The sequence below is a fragment of the Panthera pardus genome, unplaced genomic scaffold (assembly GCF_024362965.1).
Source record: "Panthera pardus isolate Hobbes unplaced genomic scaffold, ASM2436296v1 HiC_scaffold_3, whole genome shotgun sequence".
NCBI lineage: Eukaryota > Metazoa > Chordata > Mammalia > Carnivora > Felidae > Panthera > Panthera pardus.
Window position 1 is genome coordinate 31235660 of NW_026526876.1, and position 23358 is coordinate 31259017.

Below are 23358 nucleotides of genomic sequence, written 5' to 3' on the forward strand. Positions count from 1 at the left end.
AAAATTAGAAAGTAAAAAATAAATAAATGAGGGGTTTGGAACAGATATTTTTATAAATCTCCTAAAACTCCTTGATTCCGTAAATTCCTGCATCGCTCCTTGCTACTGCCCAGTCAGACTCATTTGCACCTCCTCAGTGTCTTTCTTCTTCTGAGTTCCACATTACTTATTATCTTTCCTCTTAGTATTTTTCAGCTTCATATTCTTGTTTACTCCTTCAGGATGAACCCCTGGACTCCCCATCAGACTGGGAACTATTTAGGGAAGAGATGTTGACTTACATTTCAGCCTTATTCCCCCAAAACCAGAGCCTGCTCTCCCATCCTCAGCGGGCACCTGACCTTCAGGCACTTACCTTCTGGCCCCCTAAATCTCTCTCTTCCTGAAAGCCCTAGTTCAGAGACAGAAAATACTGGAAAGTCACCTTGACATTTCACAGAAGAGACCTTGTTGTGAGTCCCTGCTCTGCTTCTTACTAGCTGTGTAACTCTAGGCAAATCACAATCTCACTTAGTGTCTCTGAATCTCTATTTCTTCACTTCTGAAAGAGTGATAATAATTAGTACCCACCCCCTTTGGACAGTCCATATGCAGTAAATCAAATATTGTAAATTGTGTCACATAATCGTATTGAGGGGATATTTAAATACTTAACAACATGGATGAATTATATAGAATATGAATCATACCTCAATAAAAAACTATCGTTAAACAATTTTTAGGGGTGCCTGGGTGTCTCAGTCAGTTAAGTGTCCGACTTCGGCTCTGGTCATGATTTTGCGATCTGTGGGTTCGAGCCCCTGCGTCAGGCTCTATGCTGACAGCTTAGAGCCTGGAGCCTGCTTCGGATTCTGTGTCTCCCTCTGTCTCTCCCCCTTCCTTGCTCACTCTCTATCTTTCAAAAATAAATAAATGTTAAAAAAAATTTTTTTTTTAATTTGATATTTGTGGGGCACCTGGGTGGCTTTGTTGGTTGTGTCCAACTTTGGTTCAGGTCATGATCTCACGGCTCGGGAGCTTGGAGCCCCACCTCAAGCTCTCTGTTGTCATCTCAGAGCCCACTTCGGATCCTCTGCCTCCTTCTCTCTCTGCACCCCTCCTAAACTAGCACACTCTCTCTCTCTAAAATAAACATTAAAAAAAATAATAGAGGGGCGCCTGGGTGGCTCAGTCTGTTAAGCGTCCGGCTTTGCCTCGGGTCATGATCTCACAGTTCGTGGGTTCAAGCCCAATGTCAGACTCTGTGCTGACAGTGAGGAGCTTGGAGCCTGTTTCAGACTCTGTGTCTCCCTCTCTCTTTGCCCTTTCCCGGCTCGCACTCACTCGCTCTCTCTCAAAAATAAATACTAAAAAAAAAAAAAAAAAAAAAAAAAAAAAAGTCTTCCAGACTAATTTATTGCATTCACTTGATCATACACAGTGTAAATACAACACTGCATTTTACAGATCACCTTGACTGCTTTGCGTAGATGCCCTTTTTTTCTGAAGTTAATGTGAACTTTCTATTGTTAATTAAATAGTTCATGATTTTTTGGTAAAAGAATCAGAAAGGCTTTTATTTATTCAACTTTTGTGCTATAATCTGTTGGTCAATATTTATTATTAAACATTTCTGTGATACGCAATTTTAATTCTGGCAGTGAGTTTGGAAAGTTAGTTTAATTCTTACTGCCTGTGTTTTCTAAAATGACAAATATCTTCTAAATGTCTATTTGTTTTTAACATAATTTTATTTATGAAAAAAATTTTTAATGTTTTTAAATTTATTTTTGTGAGCGAGAGAGACAGAGGTGAGCAGGGAAGGGACAGAGAGAGACAGAAGCACAGAATCTGAAGCAGGCTCCAGGCTCTGAGCCTGACACGGGGCTGGAACGCGTGAACTGCGAGATCATGACCTGAGCCAAAGTCGGCTGCTGAACCTACTGAGCCACCCGGGTGCCCCTATAATAATTTTATTTTACTTTTTTATTATTTTTTTCCCTAAAATAATTTTAAATAAAACACTCATGTCAATTTTTATTAGGTATATCATTCTTTTAAAATATTTGTTTTGAGCTACAAGAATAGGCATGCTTCAGTAAAGATCATTTATGATCAGAGTAAAAAAATAAATACATAAATAAACCTCAGTACTTGTATAGTTTCAAGATACTTACTATTAAAAGGTAAAATGGTAACTTATTTTTGAAGAAACCTTCCAGACACCACTTTAATCAAATGATCAAGTTAACGTGACCAGTGATGAGCCTTAGCCACTCATGTGCCTTCTGACACCACATCCTACAAAGGGCACAACATCACTTCTTTGTCAAAAATGCACAACCTAGATCCAACCACAGGGACATAGTGAACAAACTCAAATTGAGGGGTATTCTGTCCTTCTGAAGTACCAAGGTCATGAACAACAAATAAAGAAGACCTCCTCCCAAATAGAAGGGAGGCTAAGAAGATATGACAACTAAAAGCAGGGCGTGATTCTGGATTGGATCATAAACCAGAAAAAAAGATGCCGGGAAACAACTAGTAGAATCTGAATAAGATTTGTAGATTAACTAATATTTTATCAATATTATAATTTCCTGAGTTTTCAAATTGTACTATGGTTATATAAGATGTAAGTATTTGGGAGAAGCTGGGCTAGGAGTATACAGGAACCCCCTGTTTTTGAAATTTCTGTCTAAGTCTGAACTTTCTTCAAAGTGAAGAATGAACAGGGAAAAAACCAAACTCTAAATAGATGGGAGTTAATTCTTGTAACACAGTGTGACCTACTAGCTCAGGTGGAGGGACCCTTCCAGAAAGTATCGAGAGGAGATAAAGAAATGGACAACTGAAAAATTAAGAAATGGAGAGGACAGAAATAGAAGTGTAAGCAACATCACAGAGGGGCTGCAAAGGGAAAAAAAAAAAGAATGGAGAGAAGAAAACATTTGAAGAAGCAACGGTCTAGGCTTCTGAATAAATATGGAGGAGGAATATGAGAACTTTTGTTCTCTCCCTAAATCCTACTAAAAATGACAAAAAAAAAAAAAAAAGGAATAAAAATGGACAAAGACACTGGCAAGAAGATGACAAGAGACAAGAGATGCCATTAAACTGTGGAAGCTGGAAAGCAGATGGATGAGTGGAAAACAGGCAGGAGACCAGAGAAAGTGGCATCTAAGGCCAACGAGAAGCAAGCTGGAGCTGAAAGGCCCTGAAACTGGAGGGACCAGAAGAGAATGCTGGAGTGAAATGGGGGGCTGAAAAGAGGTTATCTGGAAGCTTTTCAAAGGAACAGCTAGATACCCAGAACCTTCCCCTACCCTGGCAGAAGACTACAGCAATGGTGGGGTGCCTAGATGGCTGTCAGTAGAGCTTGTGACTCTTGATCTCAGAGTCGTGAGTTCAAGCCTCGCGTTGAACAAGGAATCCACTTATAAATAAATAAATAAATAAATAAATAAATAAATAAATAAATAAATCTACAGCAGTGGTTCTTCACTGAAGGAGATTTTGCCCCCAGGGGAAATTTGACAATGTCTGGAAATATTTTTGGTTGTTAGGGGGTATGCTTCTAGCCGATAGAAGCCAGGAATGCTGCTTAACATTGTATAAGGCACAGGACAACCCCCTGCAAACAGAATTATCTCATCCTAAACGTCAATAATGCTGAGAATGAAAAATCCCTGGACTAGAGGCAACTGAGCACAGGTGAGAGCAGGGATAAAGTCCCAGTGAAAACACAGAAGATTAAGAGGATGTCCACATAATGAACGGTGAGACCTGTAGACCTCATCCCCTAATGAACTCCCAGAATGCGGACAACCACACTTATAACCCGCAATGTGATAGTAGTAGGAAGTGACCCCCTTGGAAGGTAGTTAGGTTTAGGTGAGATCGTGAGGTGTAGCTCCCCTAAGGGGACTGGTGTCCTTACAAGAAGAGAGACCAGAGCGCGCGCTCTCTCTCTCCATCCATGAGGGCACAAAGAAGAGGTCATGTGAACCACATAGTGAGATGGTAGTCATGTGCAAGGCTAGAAGCGAGCCCTTACCAAGAACACAAATCTACTGGTATCTTGATCTTGGGACTACCAGCCTCTGGCAATATGAGAAATAAATGTGTTGAAGCCACGCAGTCTACCATGTTTTGTTACAGCAGCCTGAAATACAGGATATCCCCCAAGGGGTGTCTGGGTGGCTCAGTCGGTTAAGCATCTGGGCTCAGGTCATGATCTCATGGTTTGTGAGACTGAGCCCTGAAGTTGGGTTCTGTGCTGACAGTGCGGAGCTTGCTTGGGATCCTCTCTCTGCCCCTCCCCATGCTGGCACACTCTCTCTCTCTCAAAATAAATAAGTAAACATTAAAAAAAAAAAAAAAAAAAAAGGACAGGGGCACATGGCTGGCTCAGTTAGTTACACGTCTGACTTCGCTCAGGTCATGATCTCATGGTTCGTGAGTTTGAGCTCCCCCCACATGGGGCTCTGTGCTGACAGCTCAGAGCCTGGAGCCTACTTCGGATTCTGTGTCCCCCCTCTTTCTCTCTGCACCTCCTCTGCTTGTGTACTCTCTCACGCTCTCAAAAATAAACTTAAAAAAAAAAAAAAAAAAAGACACCTCCCCCCTCCTAAAATTGCCAGGTTCCAGCATGATTACCTACAATGAAATCTACCAACTGATAACCCCCTTCCAATTGGCATTTCATTGCCTCACTTTTAAATATGAATGGGTAATCAAAGATCAGATATTTAAAGAAAGCTTCTAACAAGAAATCTAACTACCAAACAGAAAAAAGGCTTAGAGGAAATAGAGACAATACAGGAAAGCAGAAGAAACCTAAAAACAATACCCTATATATCCTCAGAGAGATAAAGGAATACATTGCGTTCCATAAACACATAGACAAGTATAAAAAAGGAAACACAAGAAAAACTTTTGGGGCGCCTGGGTGGCTCAGTTGGTTGAGCATCGAACTCCGGCTCAGGTCATGATCTCGTGGTCTGTGAGTTCGAGTGCCGCATCGGGGCTCTGTGATGACAGCTCAGAGCCTGGAGCCTGCTTCAGATTCTGTGTCTCCCTCTCTCTCTGCCCCTCCCCCACTGATGCTCTGTCTCTCTCTCTCTCTGTCAAAAATAAACATTTAAAAAAAAGAAAAGAAAAACTTTTTAGAAATGTATAATATGAAAAAAAAAAAAGAAAGAAAGAAATGTTGCAGAACGAAAAGGAGTTTCCAGAATGAAAGTTTCCACCGAGTACCAGCTCCATGAATGAAAAAAGTCCCCCATCAGGGCACACTGTCAAGAAATTTCAGAACATTAAGGAGAAAGAGGAAAAAAACAAAACAAAACAAAACCCCACAAAACACAGGATTTTGGCTTCATTTCAGGTAATACTGGAGACCAGTAATTTAAAAGCCTTCCTAATACAGGGGTTCAGTGGGTTAAGTGTGACTTGATTTCCACTTAGGTTATGATCTCACAGTTCCTGAGATCGAGTCCCGAGTTTGGCTCTGTATTGACAGTGAGTGTGCAGCCTGCTTGGGATTTTCTTTCTGCCCCTCCTCGCCACATGCTCTCTTTCTCTCTGTTAAAATAGATAAACATTAAAAACAAAACAAAAAAAAGCCTTTCTAATACAAAATATCTAAAAATACCAGTTAAAATATAAATACAAATCCCACCTAACTGCTAAGTTCACAAAATCAATAAGTAAGATTCCACAAATGCCCCCAAATAATGAGAAAACTGAAAACCACAGTGGGGAAAGCCAATGCTGACTGCCCTGAGGGAGTTTGTGGGCTTAAAAGCAAAGGGTTTGGGACCGATGAGCCTGACACGCCCAGGAGATCAGGAGATAAGGTCTTGCACCTGCCTAGAGTGAGGAGTTAGAATTGAGAAATTCCACATGAATCTAGGAGAAAAGGTAAATCAGAAAATAATCCATCCACCAAGAGACCTTTTAAAAGGAATACTTTCTTAGCCTGGCTCTGCAAGAAAAATGTCTTCTCTGAGAATTCATAACCATAGGCCTCCCAAGAATTTGGAATTCAAATTCACATTACTTATGTGGTCTAAGAATCCACTACCATCACCATCAAACAGAGAAATTAACATAAAAAGTAATCCCAGCTCCTAACACCTTTGGCATACTTTCAAGTAACTAAATGCAAATCAATTCTAGAGGCACAGCTTAGCTCAGGGTTCCCAAAATTTCCTCATATAAAGCATCATCAAACATTAACTCACCCTCCAACATTATAAAACACATGAAGGAAACAAACCACTGTGGGTAAGAATCAGCAGAAATAAAGAGCAAAATTAGATCCCCAACAGCTTCGAATAGAAGCTTTTAGGGTCACTGTAGACCATAAAATAATTAAATTATTAAATGTTTTATTTCACTAAAATAAGTATTTAAAATGCTGGGAGAAAACAAATGTCAACTTAGAATTTATATCTGACTGGGCAATGATTCAAGAATGAGGGCGAAATAAAGACATTTTTCAAACAAAGAAAATCCATTTATTCCCCAACCACTTCTTACTGAAGGACTTCGCAGAGGTGTACTTTGGGATGAAGGAAGCTAGACCCACAAGGAAGGACTGAAATGCCAAAAATTTGCCAAAAATATGTATAACTCTAAACAATCACTGTATAAAACAATAATGATAATAATGACTAATTTGGAAGTAAAAAAGACACACAATAATCATATTGCTGCTAGATGGCAATAATGCTATAGACGGGGACAGGGATGGTTCAGAGACAGACCTGTCTAGGCCTTTGTTGTGTCAGGAGGAAGGTAGAAATATTCACAGAATCAGACTTCGCCCCACACTACAAACTACAAGTGGAACGTGGCTGAATCACTATATTGTACATATGAAACAACAGAATACTGCATGTAAATTATACTGGAATTAAAAATTACAACAGGGCACCTGGGTGGCTCAGTCAGTGAAGCGTCTGACTCTGATTTTGGATGAGGTCATGATCTCATGGTCATGAGACTGAGCCTCGAGTTGGGCTCCAAGCTGGGTGTGGAGCCTGCTTAAGATTCCCTCCACGGGGCGCCTAGGTGGCTCAGTCAGTTAAACGTCCACGTCCGACTTCGGCTCAGGTCATGATCTCACAGTTTGTGAGTTCAAACCCCACTTGGGCTCTGTGCTGACAGCTCAGAGCCTGGAGCTCCTCCCGATTCTGTGTCTCCTTCTCTCTGCCCATCCCCTGCTCACACTCTGTCTCTCTCTCTCAAAAATAAATAAAAAACGTTAAAAAAAAAAAAAAAAAAGATTCTCTCTCTCCCTCTTCCTCTGTCCCTCCCCCTCCAAAATAAAAAATTAAACAAAACAAAAAGATTGTACACTTAAAAGAAAAAAGTGGAATATGTCTTCAAAATTCTGGGGAAAAAATTATTTGCAGCCTAGAACTATTTAACCAGCTGAACTATCATTCAAATATAAATTAACATAAAGAACTGTAAGACTTGCAGGTCTTGAAAAATTTGTCTAGTACCCTTTCTCAGGAAGCTATACTAGAAGGGGTACTCTATCAAGATGAGGAAGTAAATGTAGAGAGAAAAACATAGGAATTTATGATAGAGGGGATCCTACAAAGGAAAAACAAAGGGAAATCCCCAGAACAATGAAGGGAGTTTCTAGAATGAAATCAGTGCAACAAGCCTAGCGCTCAGCTGGACCAGACTAGAGTACTAAGATAAATGGTTTCAGAAGGTATGTTCTCCAGACAAAGAAGAAACTGATGGATTCTCAGATGAGCGTGAAAATACTGAGGGAAGGCTTATACTTCTGGTAAGAGTCTGAACATGAATTAGGGATCATACATAGAAAATGAAGCATATTGGGGTGCCTGGGTGGCTCAGTCGGTTAAGCGTCCGACTTCAGCTCAGGTCACGATCTCGCGGTCCGTGAGTTCGAGCCCCGCGTCGGGCCCTGGGCTGATGGCTCAGAGCCTGGAGCCTGCTTCCGATTCTGTCTCCCTCTCTCTCTGCCCCTCCCCCATTCATGCTCTGTCTCTCTCTGTCTCAAAAATAAATAAACGTTAAAAAAATTAAAAAAAAAAAAAAAAAGAAAATGAAGCATATTGGGGCTCAGTCAAGCGTCCAACTTCGGCTCAGGTCATAATCTCACGATTCGTGGGTTCGAGGCCCCACGTCAGGCTCTGTGCTGACTGCTCAGAGCCTGGAACCAGCCTGCTCTGGATTCTGTGTCTCTCTCCTCTCTCTCTCTGTCTCTCTCTCAAAAATAAACATACATTAAAAAAAAAAAAAAACAGAAAATGAAGCATATTTCCTAGTTTACTACATGGGTCATCTGTGAATAACCATAATCACGATACTGCAAATAAGTAAATGACCAAAGATGACTACATATGCACTAAGAGGAGGAAAGGAGGAAAATGTGTGTGTTTGTGTGTGCTAAGTGGGGAGACAGAAAAAAAATCTTTATTTTCCATACTAGGAAGTCAACAGATATAATTTAAGTTAAAAACAACAAAAGCAGGGGCACCTGGCTGGTTGGGTTGGAAGAGCATTCAACTCTTGATTTTGGGGTTGTGAGTTCAAGCCCCATGTTGTGTGTAGAGATTACTTAAAAATAAAATCTTAAAGGGCGCGTGGATGGCTCAGTCGGTTAAGCGTCTGACTTCGGCTCAGGTCATGCTCTTACAGTTCGTGGGTTCGAGCCCCGCATCAGGCTCTGCGCTGACAGCTTGGAGCCTGGAGCCTGGAGCCTGCTTTGGATTCCGTGTCTCCCTCTCTCTCTGTTTCTCCCCTGCTCACGCTCTGTCTCTCTCTCAAAAATAAATAAAGATTAAGAAAAAAAAATTTTTAAATATTAAAAAAGAAAACAAAGGCAGTATGGGCATGCTATTTAGAAATAAGTAGGTAAATATTAGAAGAAATAGCTGTAAGAGCTGTAAACAATGGCACTCTAGAGAGTAGGAAACAGGAGGCGGGGGCGGGTGTGTGAGAGGCAGAGACATAGACATAGACCTAGCCTCTTAAAATTATGAAACCATAAAACTATAATAAAAATTTTTTAAAACCCTTCAAATTTCATAGTCATATTACAGTGAATTTTAAGAACAATTATGAAGATAATCATCTAAAATCTTCTAATGAAAAAAAGTAGGCCAAGGGGGCACCTGGGTGGCTCAGGTGGTTAAGCATCTGACTCTTGATTTTGGCTTAGGTCATGATCTCGGGTTCATGAGTTCAAGTCCCACGTTGGGCTCTGTGCTGACAATGCAGAGCCTGCTTGGGATTCTCTCTCTCAAAAATAAAAAATAAACATTAAAAAAAAAAAAGAAAAAAGCAGATCACTTACAAAGAAACAAGAATCAGACCTACATCAATTATCAACAACACCTTTTTTTTTTTTTTTTTGAGAGAGAGAGAGAATGCGTGCAAGTGGGGCAAAGAGAGAGAGAGAGGGAGAAAAGATCTGAAAGAGGCTGTGCGCTGGCAGCAGAGAGCCCCATGTGGGGCCGTAACTCACAAACGGTGAGATCATGACATGAGCTGAAGTAGGGTGCTTAACCTGCTGAGCCACCTGGGCACCCCAACAACATCTACTTTTTGCAGGAAGAAAATACTGAAGGAAAAAAACTTTGACTCAAGAATTTAACACAAAGAAGAAATCAAGATATTCTCAGGCATACAAGCTTCAGAAAGTTTATCACATAAAGCCCCCTTTTGAAAACACTCTTGGAGAAAGTCCTCCAGCAAACAAAGAGTAAATAACTTAGTAAAGTGTATTTCTGTTTCAAAGGCAACCAAAGCTTGTATCTCTAACAATCCAGAACTAAAACTAGAAGAAACTAGGGGAGGGGAGGGAAGTGACGGAAGTGAGTATGGCTGCAATACTTGTCTATTTCGGTGGGTTTATGGTAAAAATAACCATGAATATGAGCTTAATAAGGTACTCTATCCTGACTCTCCATCTGCTAATCTTGTTAGTAATATCAGACTGAAAGCTCTTATTTGACCTTTACCATGAATTCCTAAGTGATTCATGCCATCCCTCCAAATACACACACTCAAAGCCACTAAGTAATTAGGAAACCTCAATAGCGCTAACAATTCTCGACCATGATTTTCATCCCAAAAGACTTGGTGCAGGAGTACCAACTTCGACCTCGCATCCCTAGTTCTGACCTGTTACCTACCTACGATAGGAGCCTGGAGCCTACTCTCAGCCATAGAACTCTGCAGCTCTGAGAATTTGCCGTCACCTGAGAAAGGACAAAACAGCATCAGAACCACCTTCATTAGCCTTCGACCTTCTACTACCCTCTCCCCCAACCCCCACCCCCGGCCTCCCAATTCCTGCAAACCCCCCAGCGCGGCTCCCGGGGAGGGGGGTGGGGTGGGGAAAGGAAGACTGAACTCCATCACAATCCATATCTCATCTCACCTCCCGTGCCTCTTGTCCTTCAATCCCGCCGCCCCCTCTAGAACTCTGCGCCTTCACTCCCATGGCCTCTTGGCCACCCCTTTTGTATTTCAATCCCCGTGCTTCCCTCCAGGCTCTTGTCCCCTCAGTCCCTTGCCACCTTTAGACCTCTACCTCCTCAACGCCAGTAAGCCCTTCTTCTCGGCCCCTCTACGCTCCTCAGCTTCTGCCCCTATCAGCTCCCCAATTCCTGTGCACCTTCCCGATCTCTTATCCTCTCTACACTCGTTTAACCCCTTCCTTCCACCTTCCTTCTTACCCCATCTTCCCCTTCCCGGCATCCGTACCCTTTCCTGGCTCCCTCCTCAAGGTCTCCGTAGTGTATTCGCGGGCTCCATGAGCTTTTTCAAACGACCGAGTGGCCGTGGCCTCTGCGCAAGTACACGACCAGTCTCCAGGCGCCCTGGGCCGCGGCTCGGGTTTAAATTTCCTGTCGGCCCCGCCCCTAATACAGCGTAATAGCTGCGAGGGTCTGCCCTACGGTGGCCCTGCGAGGTCAACGTTAACCTCAGCAAAACCTCCCTTCTCCCTTCCTATTCCGGCCGGCGTTCTCCATCCGTCCCTTCCCTTCATTTCTTGGCTTTTCATTGGGTGGAGATACTCTGCGCCTTAACAGACAGGAAGTTGAGGACTAGTGGTAGCCTAGTTTTCATGATTCTTCACACTGAGCTGGTTTGAAATTCCTAGGAGTTCGATAATAACAAAACAGGCCTTTCACGGAGCATGTACAAAAAAATTTCACATACACATCATTTCATCTTCACATCTTTCTTTCCCTCCCTTTTCTCCACTTACCCACTCAACAAAAAAAATTCTCAAAAGAGGTGTCTCCTCATTTGTTCAACTCATGTGATTAGTGTGATCCTCACCTCTCCACTAAACCTGTACTTGTCTAGGTCAACTGTAACTTCCACGTTCCCAAATCCTATGGTCACTTTGCTGTACTCAACTGATCCAACTTCTAGAACATTAAAGGAGACTATTCCCTCCTTCCTGAGCCAGTTTCTTCATTTTGCTCCTATTTCTACCAGCCTGCACCTTCCCTTAATGGCTCCACAATCTCCTTTGCTGAACCTGAAGCCATTGTTCCACCTATAATGTTGCAGCATGCCAAGGCTTTAGCCCTTAGTCCTATTCTCTTCCATATTAGCACTTTCTTCCCAGGAGACCTCATTCAACTCCGTGGCTTTACAATCAGTTCTGTGCTAATGCCTGCAGAACTTCTACATCTGGTTCGGATCTCTCCCTTGATCTCCAGACTTCTATATTCAAGTGGATACTGGACATTTCTGCTTGTATGTCTCATGGACACCTCCGGCTCAACACATTCAAAACAGAACATTTCTTTCACTGTCCCACCCTTCAAAAAACCCCAGGTACTCTTCTCCATCTCAGTAAATGTCACATAATCCACTCAGTTGTTCAAGACAAAAACCTGGAGGTTTTATCCTACTTCAGCTTATCCCCACTCCCACTCTAGAAACAAATTCTACCAACTCCAAAGTACATCTTGCACCAGACCACCTCTACCATTTTAGTTCAAGCCACCATACCTTCTTGCCCGAAGCACTGTGTCAATTTTTAACACAACTTCTACTTCTTCTTCTTCTTCTTCTTCTTCTTTTTTTTTTTTTTAAGTAAACTCTATCCCCAATGTGGGGCTCAAACTCATGATTCTGGATCAAGAGTTGCATGCTCTACTGCCTAAGCCAGCCAGGCACCCCAACACTACTTTTACTCGAGTACCTTCCAACATCCACCCCAAATTATCCATTCTCTAAGCACTATATTATTTATACATATGTGTGTGTGTGTGTGTGTGTGTGTGTGTGTATACACACACACACACACACACACGTATATATACATATATATATACATATATATACACACTTTTATCCCTTCCAGTGGGGCCCCTCCCTACACTAGACTATACATAACAGCTCTGATGAACTATAAAGCTTGGACATGTGACTCGCTTTGGCTGATGAAAAAAGAAAAAAAATGACATCACTTTCAAGCACAAGTTTTACAATTTTTTTTTTAATGTTTTTATTTATTTTTGAGACAGGGAGAGACAGAGCATGAACAGGGGAGGGTCAGAGAGAGGGAGACACAGAATCTGAAACGGGCTCCAGGCTCTGAGCTGTCAGCACAGAGCCCGACGCGGGGCTTGAACTCACGGACCGTGAGATCATGACCTGAGCCGAAGTCGGCCGCTTAACCGACTGAGCCACCCAGGCGCCCCTCAAGCACAAGTTTTAAGAGACAGGATCATTTACCAAGTTCTTTTATCCCATCACAATGTCAGGCAATGTCCTAGCTAGAAGCTGACCTGTCAGCTTGAGTTCTTGAGTAAAGATGACAGGGAACAGAACCAGGGGCAACCCCAAATAGATTTGTAGCATAAGCAAGAAATAAACCTTTATTATTTTAAGCTACTGAGATTTTGGTATCATTTGTTACTATATCATAATCAAGTCCAAGGTTCCCAAAGTGTAGCACAGTCCTTTCAGAAGGTTCCATGAAGTCAAAACTATTTTGGTAATAACACAGAAACATTATTTTCCATTTTTCATTTTCATTCTCTCATGAATGTTTAGTGGAGTATGCAGAAGCAAAAGTAAGAATCTAACACTCTTCTGTTTAAAATATTAGAAACAATGCCATTCTTCTAATTATTTTTGTTTTGGAAAATATTTTTTCATTAAAAGTGCATTATTTAAGTTAACACATAATGGACTTATTCTTAAATGAACAATATATTTTTAAAGTTTTTCCTTACTGAGAGAAAGAGAGAGAACGTGAGGAGTGGAGAGGAGGAGACAGGGAGGGAGGGAGGGAGAGACAGAGAGAGAGAGAATGAATTCCAAGCAGGCTCCACACTGCCAGCATAAGCCCAACGCAGAGCTCGAACTCCCAAACCATGAGATCATGACCTGAGCTGAAATCTAGAGTTGGACACTTAACTGACTGAGCCACCCAGATGCCCCTAAATGAACAGTATTTTTATTTTTTTAATTTTAATTTTTTAAATTTTTTTTGAGAGAGAACTAGAGCGTGAGTGGGGGAGGGTCAGAGATAAGGTCAGATCCACACAATCTGAAACAGAATCCAGGCCCTGAGCTGTTAGCACAGAGCCCAACGCGGAGCTTGAACTGGGGAACCGTGAGATCACGAGCTGAAGTTGAACCCGCTGAGCCACCCAGGTGCCCCAATCAACAACATTTTTAAGCTTTAATTTCTAATGTGGTAAATATCACAGATTTTATTTTCTAAGTATATATTCAAATATATAAAATCTTTCTATGTATAAATTAAAATTTTTAATGTTTATTTATTTTTGAGAGAGAGAGACAGAGACAGAGACAGAGACAGAGAGACAGTGAGAGAGCACAGGCTGGGAAGGGCAAAGAGTGAGGGAGACAGGGATCCAAAGCGGGCTCTGAGCTGATAGTGGAGAGGCTGACAGGACACGGGGCTCGCAACTGACAAACTACGAGATCATGAACTGAGTTGAAGTGGGACACTTAGCTGACTGAACCACCCCAATTTATAAATTTAAATTGAAAAATACCCCCATTTGTGGTGTCTCTCTCAATTGGATAGGGGCCCCCAAATGTGGGGCATTCTGATAGGGTGAGGGCCGGGGGCACAGGCAGTGGAAGGATTCACCCTAGGCAGAACAAAGGAGACAATTTATTAAATACACTACAAGGGAGCGGTGGGCAAGACAGCAGAGGAGAGGCTGTTGGTAACGAGGCAGTGGCTGGAGGCGGTTTTTAAAGAGAGAAGGTGAAGAGGTATGAAGACCTGTGGAATTTTCCCTTTTTTGGTAACTGTGCCTGCTTGTAAATAGCCCATTGGTTAGTTAGGGCCTATGGATATTTTGAGGTGGGTAGCCTGCTGGGCCTCTCTGTATTCAGCCAGAGCGCTGGGGTCACCCTGGGCTCTTCTACCTTACTCAGGTTTCCATCGTTCAAGCCTGTTGCCTAAAAACGGCCTCTACAACATTGTGGTGGCCAGTCTCCCCAGATGGCCTGTAAGGATATTCAATTCCTGGTAGTCGTGACCACATCAAACAGGGTGAGTTACCATTAGAGGAAATAATGATGTGCAACTTCTGAGACGGGATCATAAAAAGTATTTCAACATCCACATTGCTGTTTCTTAGATCACCTGCTGTGAGGGAAGCCAGCAATCATGGCCTGAGAACACTCAAGTATGCTGTGGAGAGGCTCTTGTGGAGACAGAGGAATGGAGGCTTCCTGCGAACAGCAGCACCCCCTACTGTGATGGAGCCATCTCGCAAGATGGATTCTTCAGCCTTAGCTAAGCTTTCGATGACTGCAACCCCACAAGAGATCCCAAGTCAGAAAAGCCCAACCAAGCTGCTCCCAGGTTCCAGGCCCACAGACAACCCAGAGAAAATCAGTGCCTGTGTTGTTTTAAGTCATATTTTGGGGTGACACAGCAACAGACAACTGATAAATGCATAAAAAAAGCTATTTGGAATCCTCAATTTTTAAAAAAGAAAATAGGGGGCTGAAACCAAAGCGAACCAATTTCAGAATTGCGAACCTAGCTTATCCTGACTGACAAATAACACCAAACTACCCTCCCTTTCAAACCCACCCAGCGGCTTTCCCTCTTTGCTCCCCTGACCAAACTTACCTGTGTCTTTTAAAAAAATTTTTTCTTAATGTTTATTTTTGTGAGAGACAGAGAGAGACTAAGCGTGAGCAGGGGAGGGGCAGAGAGAGAGGGAGACACAGAATTCCCAGCAGGCTCCAGGCTCCGAGCTGTCAGCACAGAGCCCGACGCAGGGCTCGAACCTGTGAATCGGGAGATCGTGACCTGAGCCAAGGTCAGCTGCTTAACCCACTGAGCCACCCAGGCCCCCCCAAACTTCCCAGTGTCTTGAATGAGCCAAACTTGTTGCTGCCTTAGGGCCTTTGCACTAACAGCTCCATTTCCCATTTCTTCTTTTTCCTTCTAGGCATCAGATTGAATCTCACTTTTTCATATGGGACTGCGGAGACCATCCAACCTAACAGTAGCTCCCCCATTCCTTGCCGGGTGTGCCACTTTGGCTTATTTTGTTCACAGCACTTAACACTCTCAGAAAGTATCTTATCTGTTTACCGGTTTGTTGTCTATATTTCCCCAGCCAGAATGCAAGACAATAAAGTGAAGGGCCTTTCCTGTTTCCCTCACTGCTCTTTGCCCAAAATGAAGAACCTGGTGGGTGCTTACTAAATATTTGTTGCACGAATTGAATGACTGAATCTCTCTGATCTTTAGCTTTTTCATTTCTAAAAGGAAGATAACATTATCTAACAGAAAATGAGGTTTTAATTTTTTTTAAGTTTATTATTTTGAGACAGAGAGAGACAGAAAGTGTACACACGTGAGCAGAGCAGGGACAGAGAGAGGGAGATAGAAAATCCCAAGCAGGCTCCATGCTGTCAGCACAGAGCCTGACATGGGGCTCGATCTCCCAAATTGTGGGATCATGACCTGAGCCCAAATCAAGAGTCCCACTGAGCCACCCAGCCACCCCCAGAGTGAGGTTTTGAATATTAAACATGCATTTAATGCAAAGTCAGTGACCAGAAAAAGGTACCTTTTACTATCTGGCAGAAAATATTTTGAGATAGTACTTCAAAATCTTCTTTCTCAGCATTTTTCGATTCCTGAAGGAAAGTGCTTAAAGTGAAAAAAAAAAAAAAATTCAGCTCATCATAGAACAAGGACCTCCCAATATCTAAAACACTTGCATAAATAGATCTAGAAAAGAACAACCACCCAATTGAAAATGGGGAAGGGAACATTCATAGGAAAATAAATACAAAGAGCATTCCAATATGCTCAATCTCACTTCAAATAAGGGAAATGCAAATGAAATCTACACTGAAATGCCATTTTTCATTTAACAGACTGGCAAAGATCAATTTTGCTAGATAGTGCCAAGCTTCCTTGCATTGGGGCTGTACCAGCCTCCCATGTAAGGCAATTTGGCCCTCCCTAGCACAATTACAGATGTACATCTTTCCACCTGGCAATCTCATTTTTAGGAGCTACTCTACAGACACACATACTCACACATATGTACTAGGACTTACGTAATATCTACTGCAGCACTGCAGTATCTACCAGTTATATATGGTGTTTATCAGAGGAATGCCTATAAAATGATGACACAGAAAAGGAATGCAGATATATTTAATTACTCTATTTTATAAATACATAGGTAGCTCTTCTACCATGATATTCAAGTGCTTTAAAATTTATTTATTTATTTTGAGAGAGAGAGAGTGCACAAGCACGGGCAGGGGAGAGGCAGAGAGAGAAGGGGAGAGACAGAATCTCAAGCAGGCTCATACTGTCTGCACAGAGCCTGACTGTGTGATGGGGCCACTCCTGTGAACTGTGAGATCGTGAACTAAGCGGAAGCCAAGAGTCTGACCCTCAACCCAGGGGCCCCCAAAGTGCCTTAAAAATAGTAATTACTTTAATCCTCCTAAATTAAGGTGAGGTGAGTAGTTAACAATGCCCGTTTTGTACATGGGAACACTGAAGTTATAACTTGCTTGAGGTCACACAGCCAGAAAGTGTTAGGGCTGGGATTTGAACCCAGGCAGTTTGACTAGAGAGGCCATGCTCTTTTTTTTTTTTTTTTAATTTTTTTTTAACGTTTATTTATTTTTGAGACAGAGAGAGACAGAGCATGAACAGGGGAGGGTCAGAGAGAGAGGGAGACACAGAATCGGAAGCAGGCTCCAGGCTCTGAGCCATCAGCCCAGAGCCCGACTCTCGGCTTGAACTCATGGAGGGTGAGATCGTGACCTGAGCTGAAGTCGGACGCTTAACCAACTGAGCCACCCAGGCGCCCCAGAGGCCATGCTCTTAACACGGCTCTGTGCTGCCTCTCAATGTCCGGCAACATGAAGAAAGAAAACTGACACAGCAATATTAAAATCTGTTAACACACACACACACACATATTTAATGTTTATTTTTGTGAGAGACAGAGAGAGAGAGAGAGAGAGAGAGGTACGGGGTAGGGTTAGAGAGACAAGGAGACACAGAATCTAAAGCAGGTTCCAGGCTCTGAGCTGTTAGCACAGAGCCCCATGTGGGGCTCCAATCGACAAATTCCAAGATCATGACCTGAGCCGAAGTTGGACGCTTAACTGACTGAGCCACCCAGGCACACAAAACAGATCTTAAGAGATAAAAGAATTATTAGGAATATAGGTATCATTGCTTGATGATAAACAATTCACTAGGAACTAGGTAAAACCTAGCATTCACATGAATCTAACAAACAGAGCCTCAAAATACTTAAGGCAGAAATACAAGGGAAGACTGAAATCTACATATATCGTAGGGCATTTTAACAGATTTTTACCCCGAAAAGACAGATGAAACAAAAATAAAATAAAATTTGTAACATATAAAAGATTAAATGATATGACAAACTTTAATATACAAATGTTAGAAAATAAATATGATTTTCAAGTACACACGGAGGAGTATAAGAATAGACTTACATTATGCCACTAATGTATCAACGAATACCAAAAAAATCAACATCATATAGAACATCTCCTATGATCATATTATAATTAAGTTAGAAATCAATAAAAAGGGGCACCTGGGTGGCTGAGACAGGTAAGCAGTCAACTTCAGCTCAGGTCATGGTCTCATGGTTCCTGAGTTTGAGCCCCACTCTGGCTGCCCTCACAGAGCCCCCTTCAGATCCTCTGTCCCCTTTTCTCTCTACCCCTCCCCCACTCATGCTCTGTCTCTCTGTCTCTCAAAAATAAACAGTAAAAAAAAATCAATAAAGAAAAAAATTTTAAGGGAGTAAAACCAAATGCATACCCCTGGAAATTAAAACCATACTTCCAAATAATTCATGATAGGAGACTAAAACAATGAGGAAATGCAATATATTGAGAACTGCCAACAGTGAAAAACTATGTATCAGGAAAACTTGTTTCAGTCAGTAGAGTGTGAGGCTCCTGATCTCAGCCCCATGTTGGGTGTAGAGCTTACCTAAAAACAAAACAAAAACCAAAGGAACAAACAAAAACAAAAACACTACATATCAAAAGCTGTTTAAGAAGTTGTAAAATTCAGCTAAAGTAACTAGAGGGAAATGTATGACCGTAAATGGATATGCTGTTAGAAAATAAGACAGAATGAAAATGAATCAGCTAACTGTTCACCTTGAGAAGTCAGAACATGAAGAACGAGCACACTCAAAATTTGCAGGTGGTCAGAAAGAATAAAGAATAGAAAATGATGAAATAGAAAAAAAAAGAAAAATAGACTCTTACAAATCAGTATGGAAAAGACAATCCAACAGAAAAGTCTACAAGAGATATAAATAGGCAATTCAAAAATGAGGAAAATTTAATGGATAATAAACATATAAAAAATGCTCAAACTCACTAGTAATTAGGAAAATGCAAATTAAACAGATGCCATTTCACACCCTTTTGACTGGAAAAATTATGACAAAACCAAGTTTTAACAAAAATATGAGGAGGAGGGGGGCATGGGCACTCAGTTGATTAAGCATCTGGCTCTTGATTTTGGCTCAGGTGGTGATCTTGTGGTTTGGGAGTTCAAGCCCCGCGTCGGGCTCTGTGCTGACAGCTCAGAGCCTGCTTGGGATTCTGTCTCTCTTTCTGCCCCATCCCCTGCACTTTCTCTGTCCCTCTCAAAAATAAATAAATACACATTAAAAAAAAAATTTTTTTTTAAAACCTACTGTGTCAAACACTATACTAAATTCTTTTTTAAAAAAAGTGAGGAAAAGAGTGGGAATATAACCTGGAACAAAACCTTAGGAGAGCAATTTCAAGACACCCAGTATGGTATGTGCCGTTCGAACCAGCAATTGTTTCTAGGTATATCCTAGTCTCCAGAGAGAGATGTGTACCCCCCAGCACAAGATAATCACAGAGCTGCTAGAAGGAAACATTAGAATTAAATTTATTTAAAAAGTTTTTGTAATGTTTGTTTTTAAGAGAGAGAGAGATAGAGAGAGAGCGCGCATGAGTGGGGAGAAGCAGAGACAAAGACACAGAATCCATAGCAGGCTCCAGGCTCCGAGCGTTCAGCACAGAGCCCGATGCAGGGCTCGACCCCACAAACAGCGAGATCATGACCTGAGCCGAAGTCAGACGCTTAACCGAATGAGCCACCCAGGTGCCCCTAAATTTATTTTTTAGCTAAAAGAATAAACATAAGTAAGCTTTGCTAATCTGTCGTAAATCGATTGACACCGGTGCCCTCCCTGGGGCCTCTCTTGTCACACACTTTGGTTATGTAGTAAGTCAGGTGAGTTACCTGGGGAAGGGGAAGTGGAAGCTTCATATCTGGAGGGGTATTGTGTGTTTTCTTTCAGCTCTGTGGTGTGTTTGTATGTTCATATTCTATGTAGTTTACATATGACCAGATAGATGGGTTAAACATTAAAACATAATTCAGATTATGCTATCTGGATTTGATTTTCCTAACCCTCCAAAGTGGACACAGGATTTAACAAAATTGGTTCAAAGAAGCAAGATTTAGGTTACTCATAAGTGAATGCTCCAAGTACAAACACTCAGGTTCAATGAAAATCCAACCAGCATTGAGAGGGAGGCAGCTGGCCAACAAGTGAAAAAAATCACTGAAGTTCAAGAGAAATTCTTGCCAGTAATGAATCCTTAGCACTACTGAACTGTACACTTAAAAACGGTTAAGGTGGTGGGGCACCTGGGCGTCCGACTTCAGCTCAGGTCATGATCTCACGGTTCGTGGGTTCGAGCCCCACGTCAGGCTCTGTGCTGACAGCTCAAGCCTGGAGCCTGCTTCCGATTCTGTGTCTCCCTCTCTCTCTGCCCCTGCCCTGCTCGCACTCTGTCTCTCTCTATCTCTCTCTCTCAAAAATAAATAAACATTAAAAAAAAAGAAAAGAAAAGAAAAAAAGAGGTGGGCAAAGTAATGAGGCATATGCAACCTTATTTTGACTACAGATTTTTGCAATATGTAGGATATTTGTAATATGTTATTTAGTTCACTTTTTTTTTTTTTTTTTAAGTAATCTCTATTCCCAATGTGGGGCTCAAACTCACGACTCTGAGATCAAGAGTGGCATGCTCTATGGACTGAGCCAGTCAGGAGCCCCTTCCTTCACTTTTCAATCCCCTCTTTTATATGTTTTATGTCTTATCATGGACACACTAATTTGTTATAGTGGTTCACATACATAATTCATAAACAAATACACATTCATACATTAGAAATGCATGGTGAATTATTTTTACTTCTAAGAGTATGTGGCAAAATATGTTTGATGCTTACTGGCCTACTGAAACTTTCCCACAAACATACAAAGAGACATTTATAAGATGTGAATTGGAGTACTATTTGGAAAACTGGGAAATAATCTAAATGCCTGTCAACAAAGGAATGGATCAACTAGATATATTCAAGCAGCGGAATACTATACAGTGGCTTAAATGAATGGATAAGAGTTGTATGTATCAACATGGGTAAATATTTTAAAGATTTTAGTTTTAAGTAATCTCTACACCCTGAGACCAAGAGTCACATGTTCCACCGACTGAGCCAGCCAGGCGCCCAACATGCATAAATATTTTAAACAGTTTTATGTGAAAAAAAGCACACTGTAGAATGAAAAGTCCAACATGCAAAACAATGCAAAACAATGTGACATTCTGTTTATGGATACATATATATGTATGGATACATACATACACACACATACACATACATACATACACAGTATATCATACTGTGTAAGATATACTATGTTTCAAAACATTCAAGAGGAAGATAAACACCAAATTCAGGAATAGTGGTTACCTCTGGGGAGGAAGGGAAGAAAATGAGATTGGAGGAAGTATTCAAGTAGGGTTTCTTTTTTTTTTTCTTTGTTAAATGTTTGTTTATTTTGAGAGAGAGAGGGCACTGGCATGCCCAGTTGGGAGAGAGAGAGAGAGAGAGAGAGAGAGAGAGAGAGAGAGAGAGAGAGAATATCCCAAGAGAAAGAGGGAGAGAATCCCAAACAGGTTCCAAGCTCAGTCTGGAGCCGACAGTGTGGAACCTGATGCAGGGCTGGATCCCACAACAGTGAGACCATGACCCGAGGCGATATCAAGAGTGGGACACTCAACCGACTGAGCCACCCAGGCACCCCTATTGCTTTAAAAACAAATGCAAGGTAAATAAATATAACAAAGAGCTCATAATTTTAAAACAAGATGTTTTGAAACTAGTCTTCCAGTGTTCTCTTCCTCAGTGACAACCACCCTCCCACCCCTTGTGTATATTTCCAGAGCTATTTTATGCACGTGCACGGATATGTATGTGTATGTATTCTCTGTACCCCACCTTCTTTCAAACACAAATGGAAGCAAACATCACATACTGTTCTGAGCCTCACTTTTGTCTTTAACAATCTATCTTGAGTTTTGTTACCTGTCAGGACATAAAGAGCTTCCTCCATTTTTACAGCTGTCCAGTACTCCTTTCTGTAGCTTGAGCCAGTCTCCCGGTAACAGAATGGAGACTATTTCTGTCCTTTCACTGCAGTAAGTATCACTGTAATGAATATCCCTGAAAATATGTCATTGTGCACACATGTACATATTATAATAAGTTCCCAGAAGGAGGATGCTGGATCTTTTCAAATTGCCCTCCAACAAGATTGTACTGATTTACTTCCAGCTTCAACGTTTTCCAGTGCCTGCTACCCAATCACGGATCAACACAGCATATTATCAGACTTTCTGTAAAGATTTTTTTTTTTTTAATGTTTATTCATTTTTGAGACAGAGAGAGACAGAGCATGAACGGGGGAGGGGCAGAGAGAGAGGGAGACACAGAATCGGAAGCAGGCTCCAGGCTCTGAGCCATCAGCCCAGAGCCCGATGCGGGGCTCGAACTCACGGACCGCGAGATCGTGACCTGAGCTGAAGTCGGACACTTAACCGACTGAGCCACCCAGGCGCCCTTTTTTTTTTTTTTTTTTTTTTTGAGAGCGAGGGCCAGAGGGGTAAGGGTGGAGGGAGAGAGAATCTCAGGCAGGCTCCACACTCACAGAGAACAACGTGGGATGGTCCCACCACCTTGGGATCGTAACCTGAGTAGAAATCAAGAGTCAGACACTTCACAGAGGACTGAGCCACCCAGGCGCCCGGCCCCAAGACTTTTTGATCTGAGAGGCAAACATGGTAACTCATCGCCAAATTTAATTTGCATATTTTAAAAATTATGCATCAGCATCTTTTTATAGTGAAAAACGTTGTATTGATTTTTCCTATAAATTGTCATTTGTCCTTTTGTAAATTTTTTTTAACTATGAGCAAGAACTTTTGTAATAACATGGCCAATAAGGATTTTTTAAAAATTTTATTTTAATGTCTATTTACTTTTAAGAGAGGGAGAGAGAGAGAGAGAGAGAGAGACAAAGGCGTTAGTGGGGGAGGGGCAGAGAGGGAGGGAGACACGGAATCCGAAGCAGGCTTCAGGCTCTGAGCTGTCAGCACAGGGCCCGACATGGGGCTGGAACTCACGGACTGTGAGATCTTGACCTGAGCCGAAAGTCGGATGCTCAACCGACTGAGACACCCAGGCACCCCAGGATTTTTTTTATAATGGAGGGTCTGAGCAGCCTTCACTCAGTTTTGTGATAAGCTCGTGATGCCTTCAAAAACTTTTGTGTGTAGTACCGATATCAATTTCCTGATTTCGATACTGTACTATAATTATATAGTACTACTGGGGGAAAGCGGAAGAAGGGGCACAGGTCTCTTTGTACTATTTTTGCAACTTCTCATGATGTCTGTAAGTATTTCGAAATAAAAAGTTAAAAA

At 41.8% G+C, this 23358-nt stretch overlaps 1 protein-coding gene and 1 long non-coding RNA gene across 6 annotated transcripts in view; one reads left to right on the forward strand and one right to left on the reverse strand.

The window, feature by feature from the left end:
- LOC128774256 (uncharacterized) overlaps positions 1–20398 on the forward strand; it is a 113128-nt gene extending 92730 nt beyond the window's left edge. Inside the window, exon 2 of the long non-coding RNA XR_008418793.1 lies at positions 20257–20398. This is a non-coding gene — a long non-coding RNA (uncharacterized LOC128774256). The remainder of the gene's footprint in view (positions 1–20256) is intronic.
- Positions 1–23358, reverse strand: part of DBF4B (DBF4 zinc finger B) — a 58588-nt gene that overhangs the window by 24701 nt on the left and 10529 nt on the right. For 3 of the 5 annotated variants that reach the window (XM_053892948.1, XM_053892947.1, XM_019434775.2), the window contains exon 2: positions 16083–16165. In XM_053892948.1, coding sequence (XP_053748923.1) covers positions 16083–16165 — 83 coding nt within the window. Of the gene's footprint in view, positions 1–10169; positions 10236–10570; positions 10660–10743; positions 11019–16082; positions 16166–23358 lie in introns of those variants that run through there. The other 2 variants (XM_019434776.2, XM_019434777.2) reach the window with 2 other exon arrangements.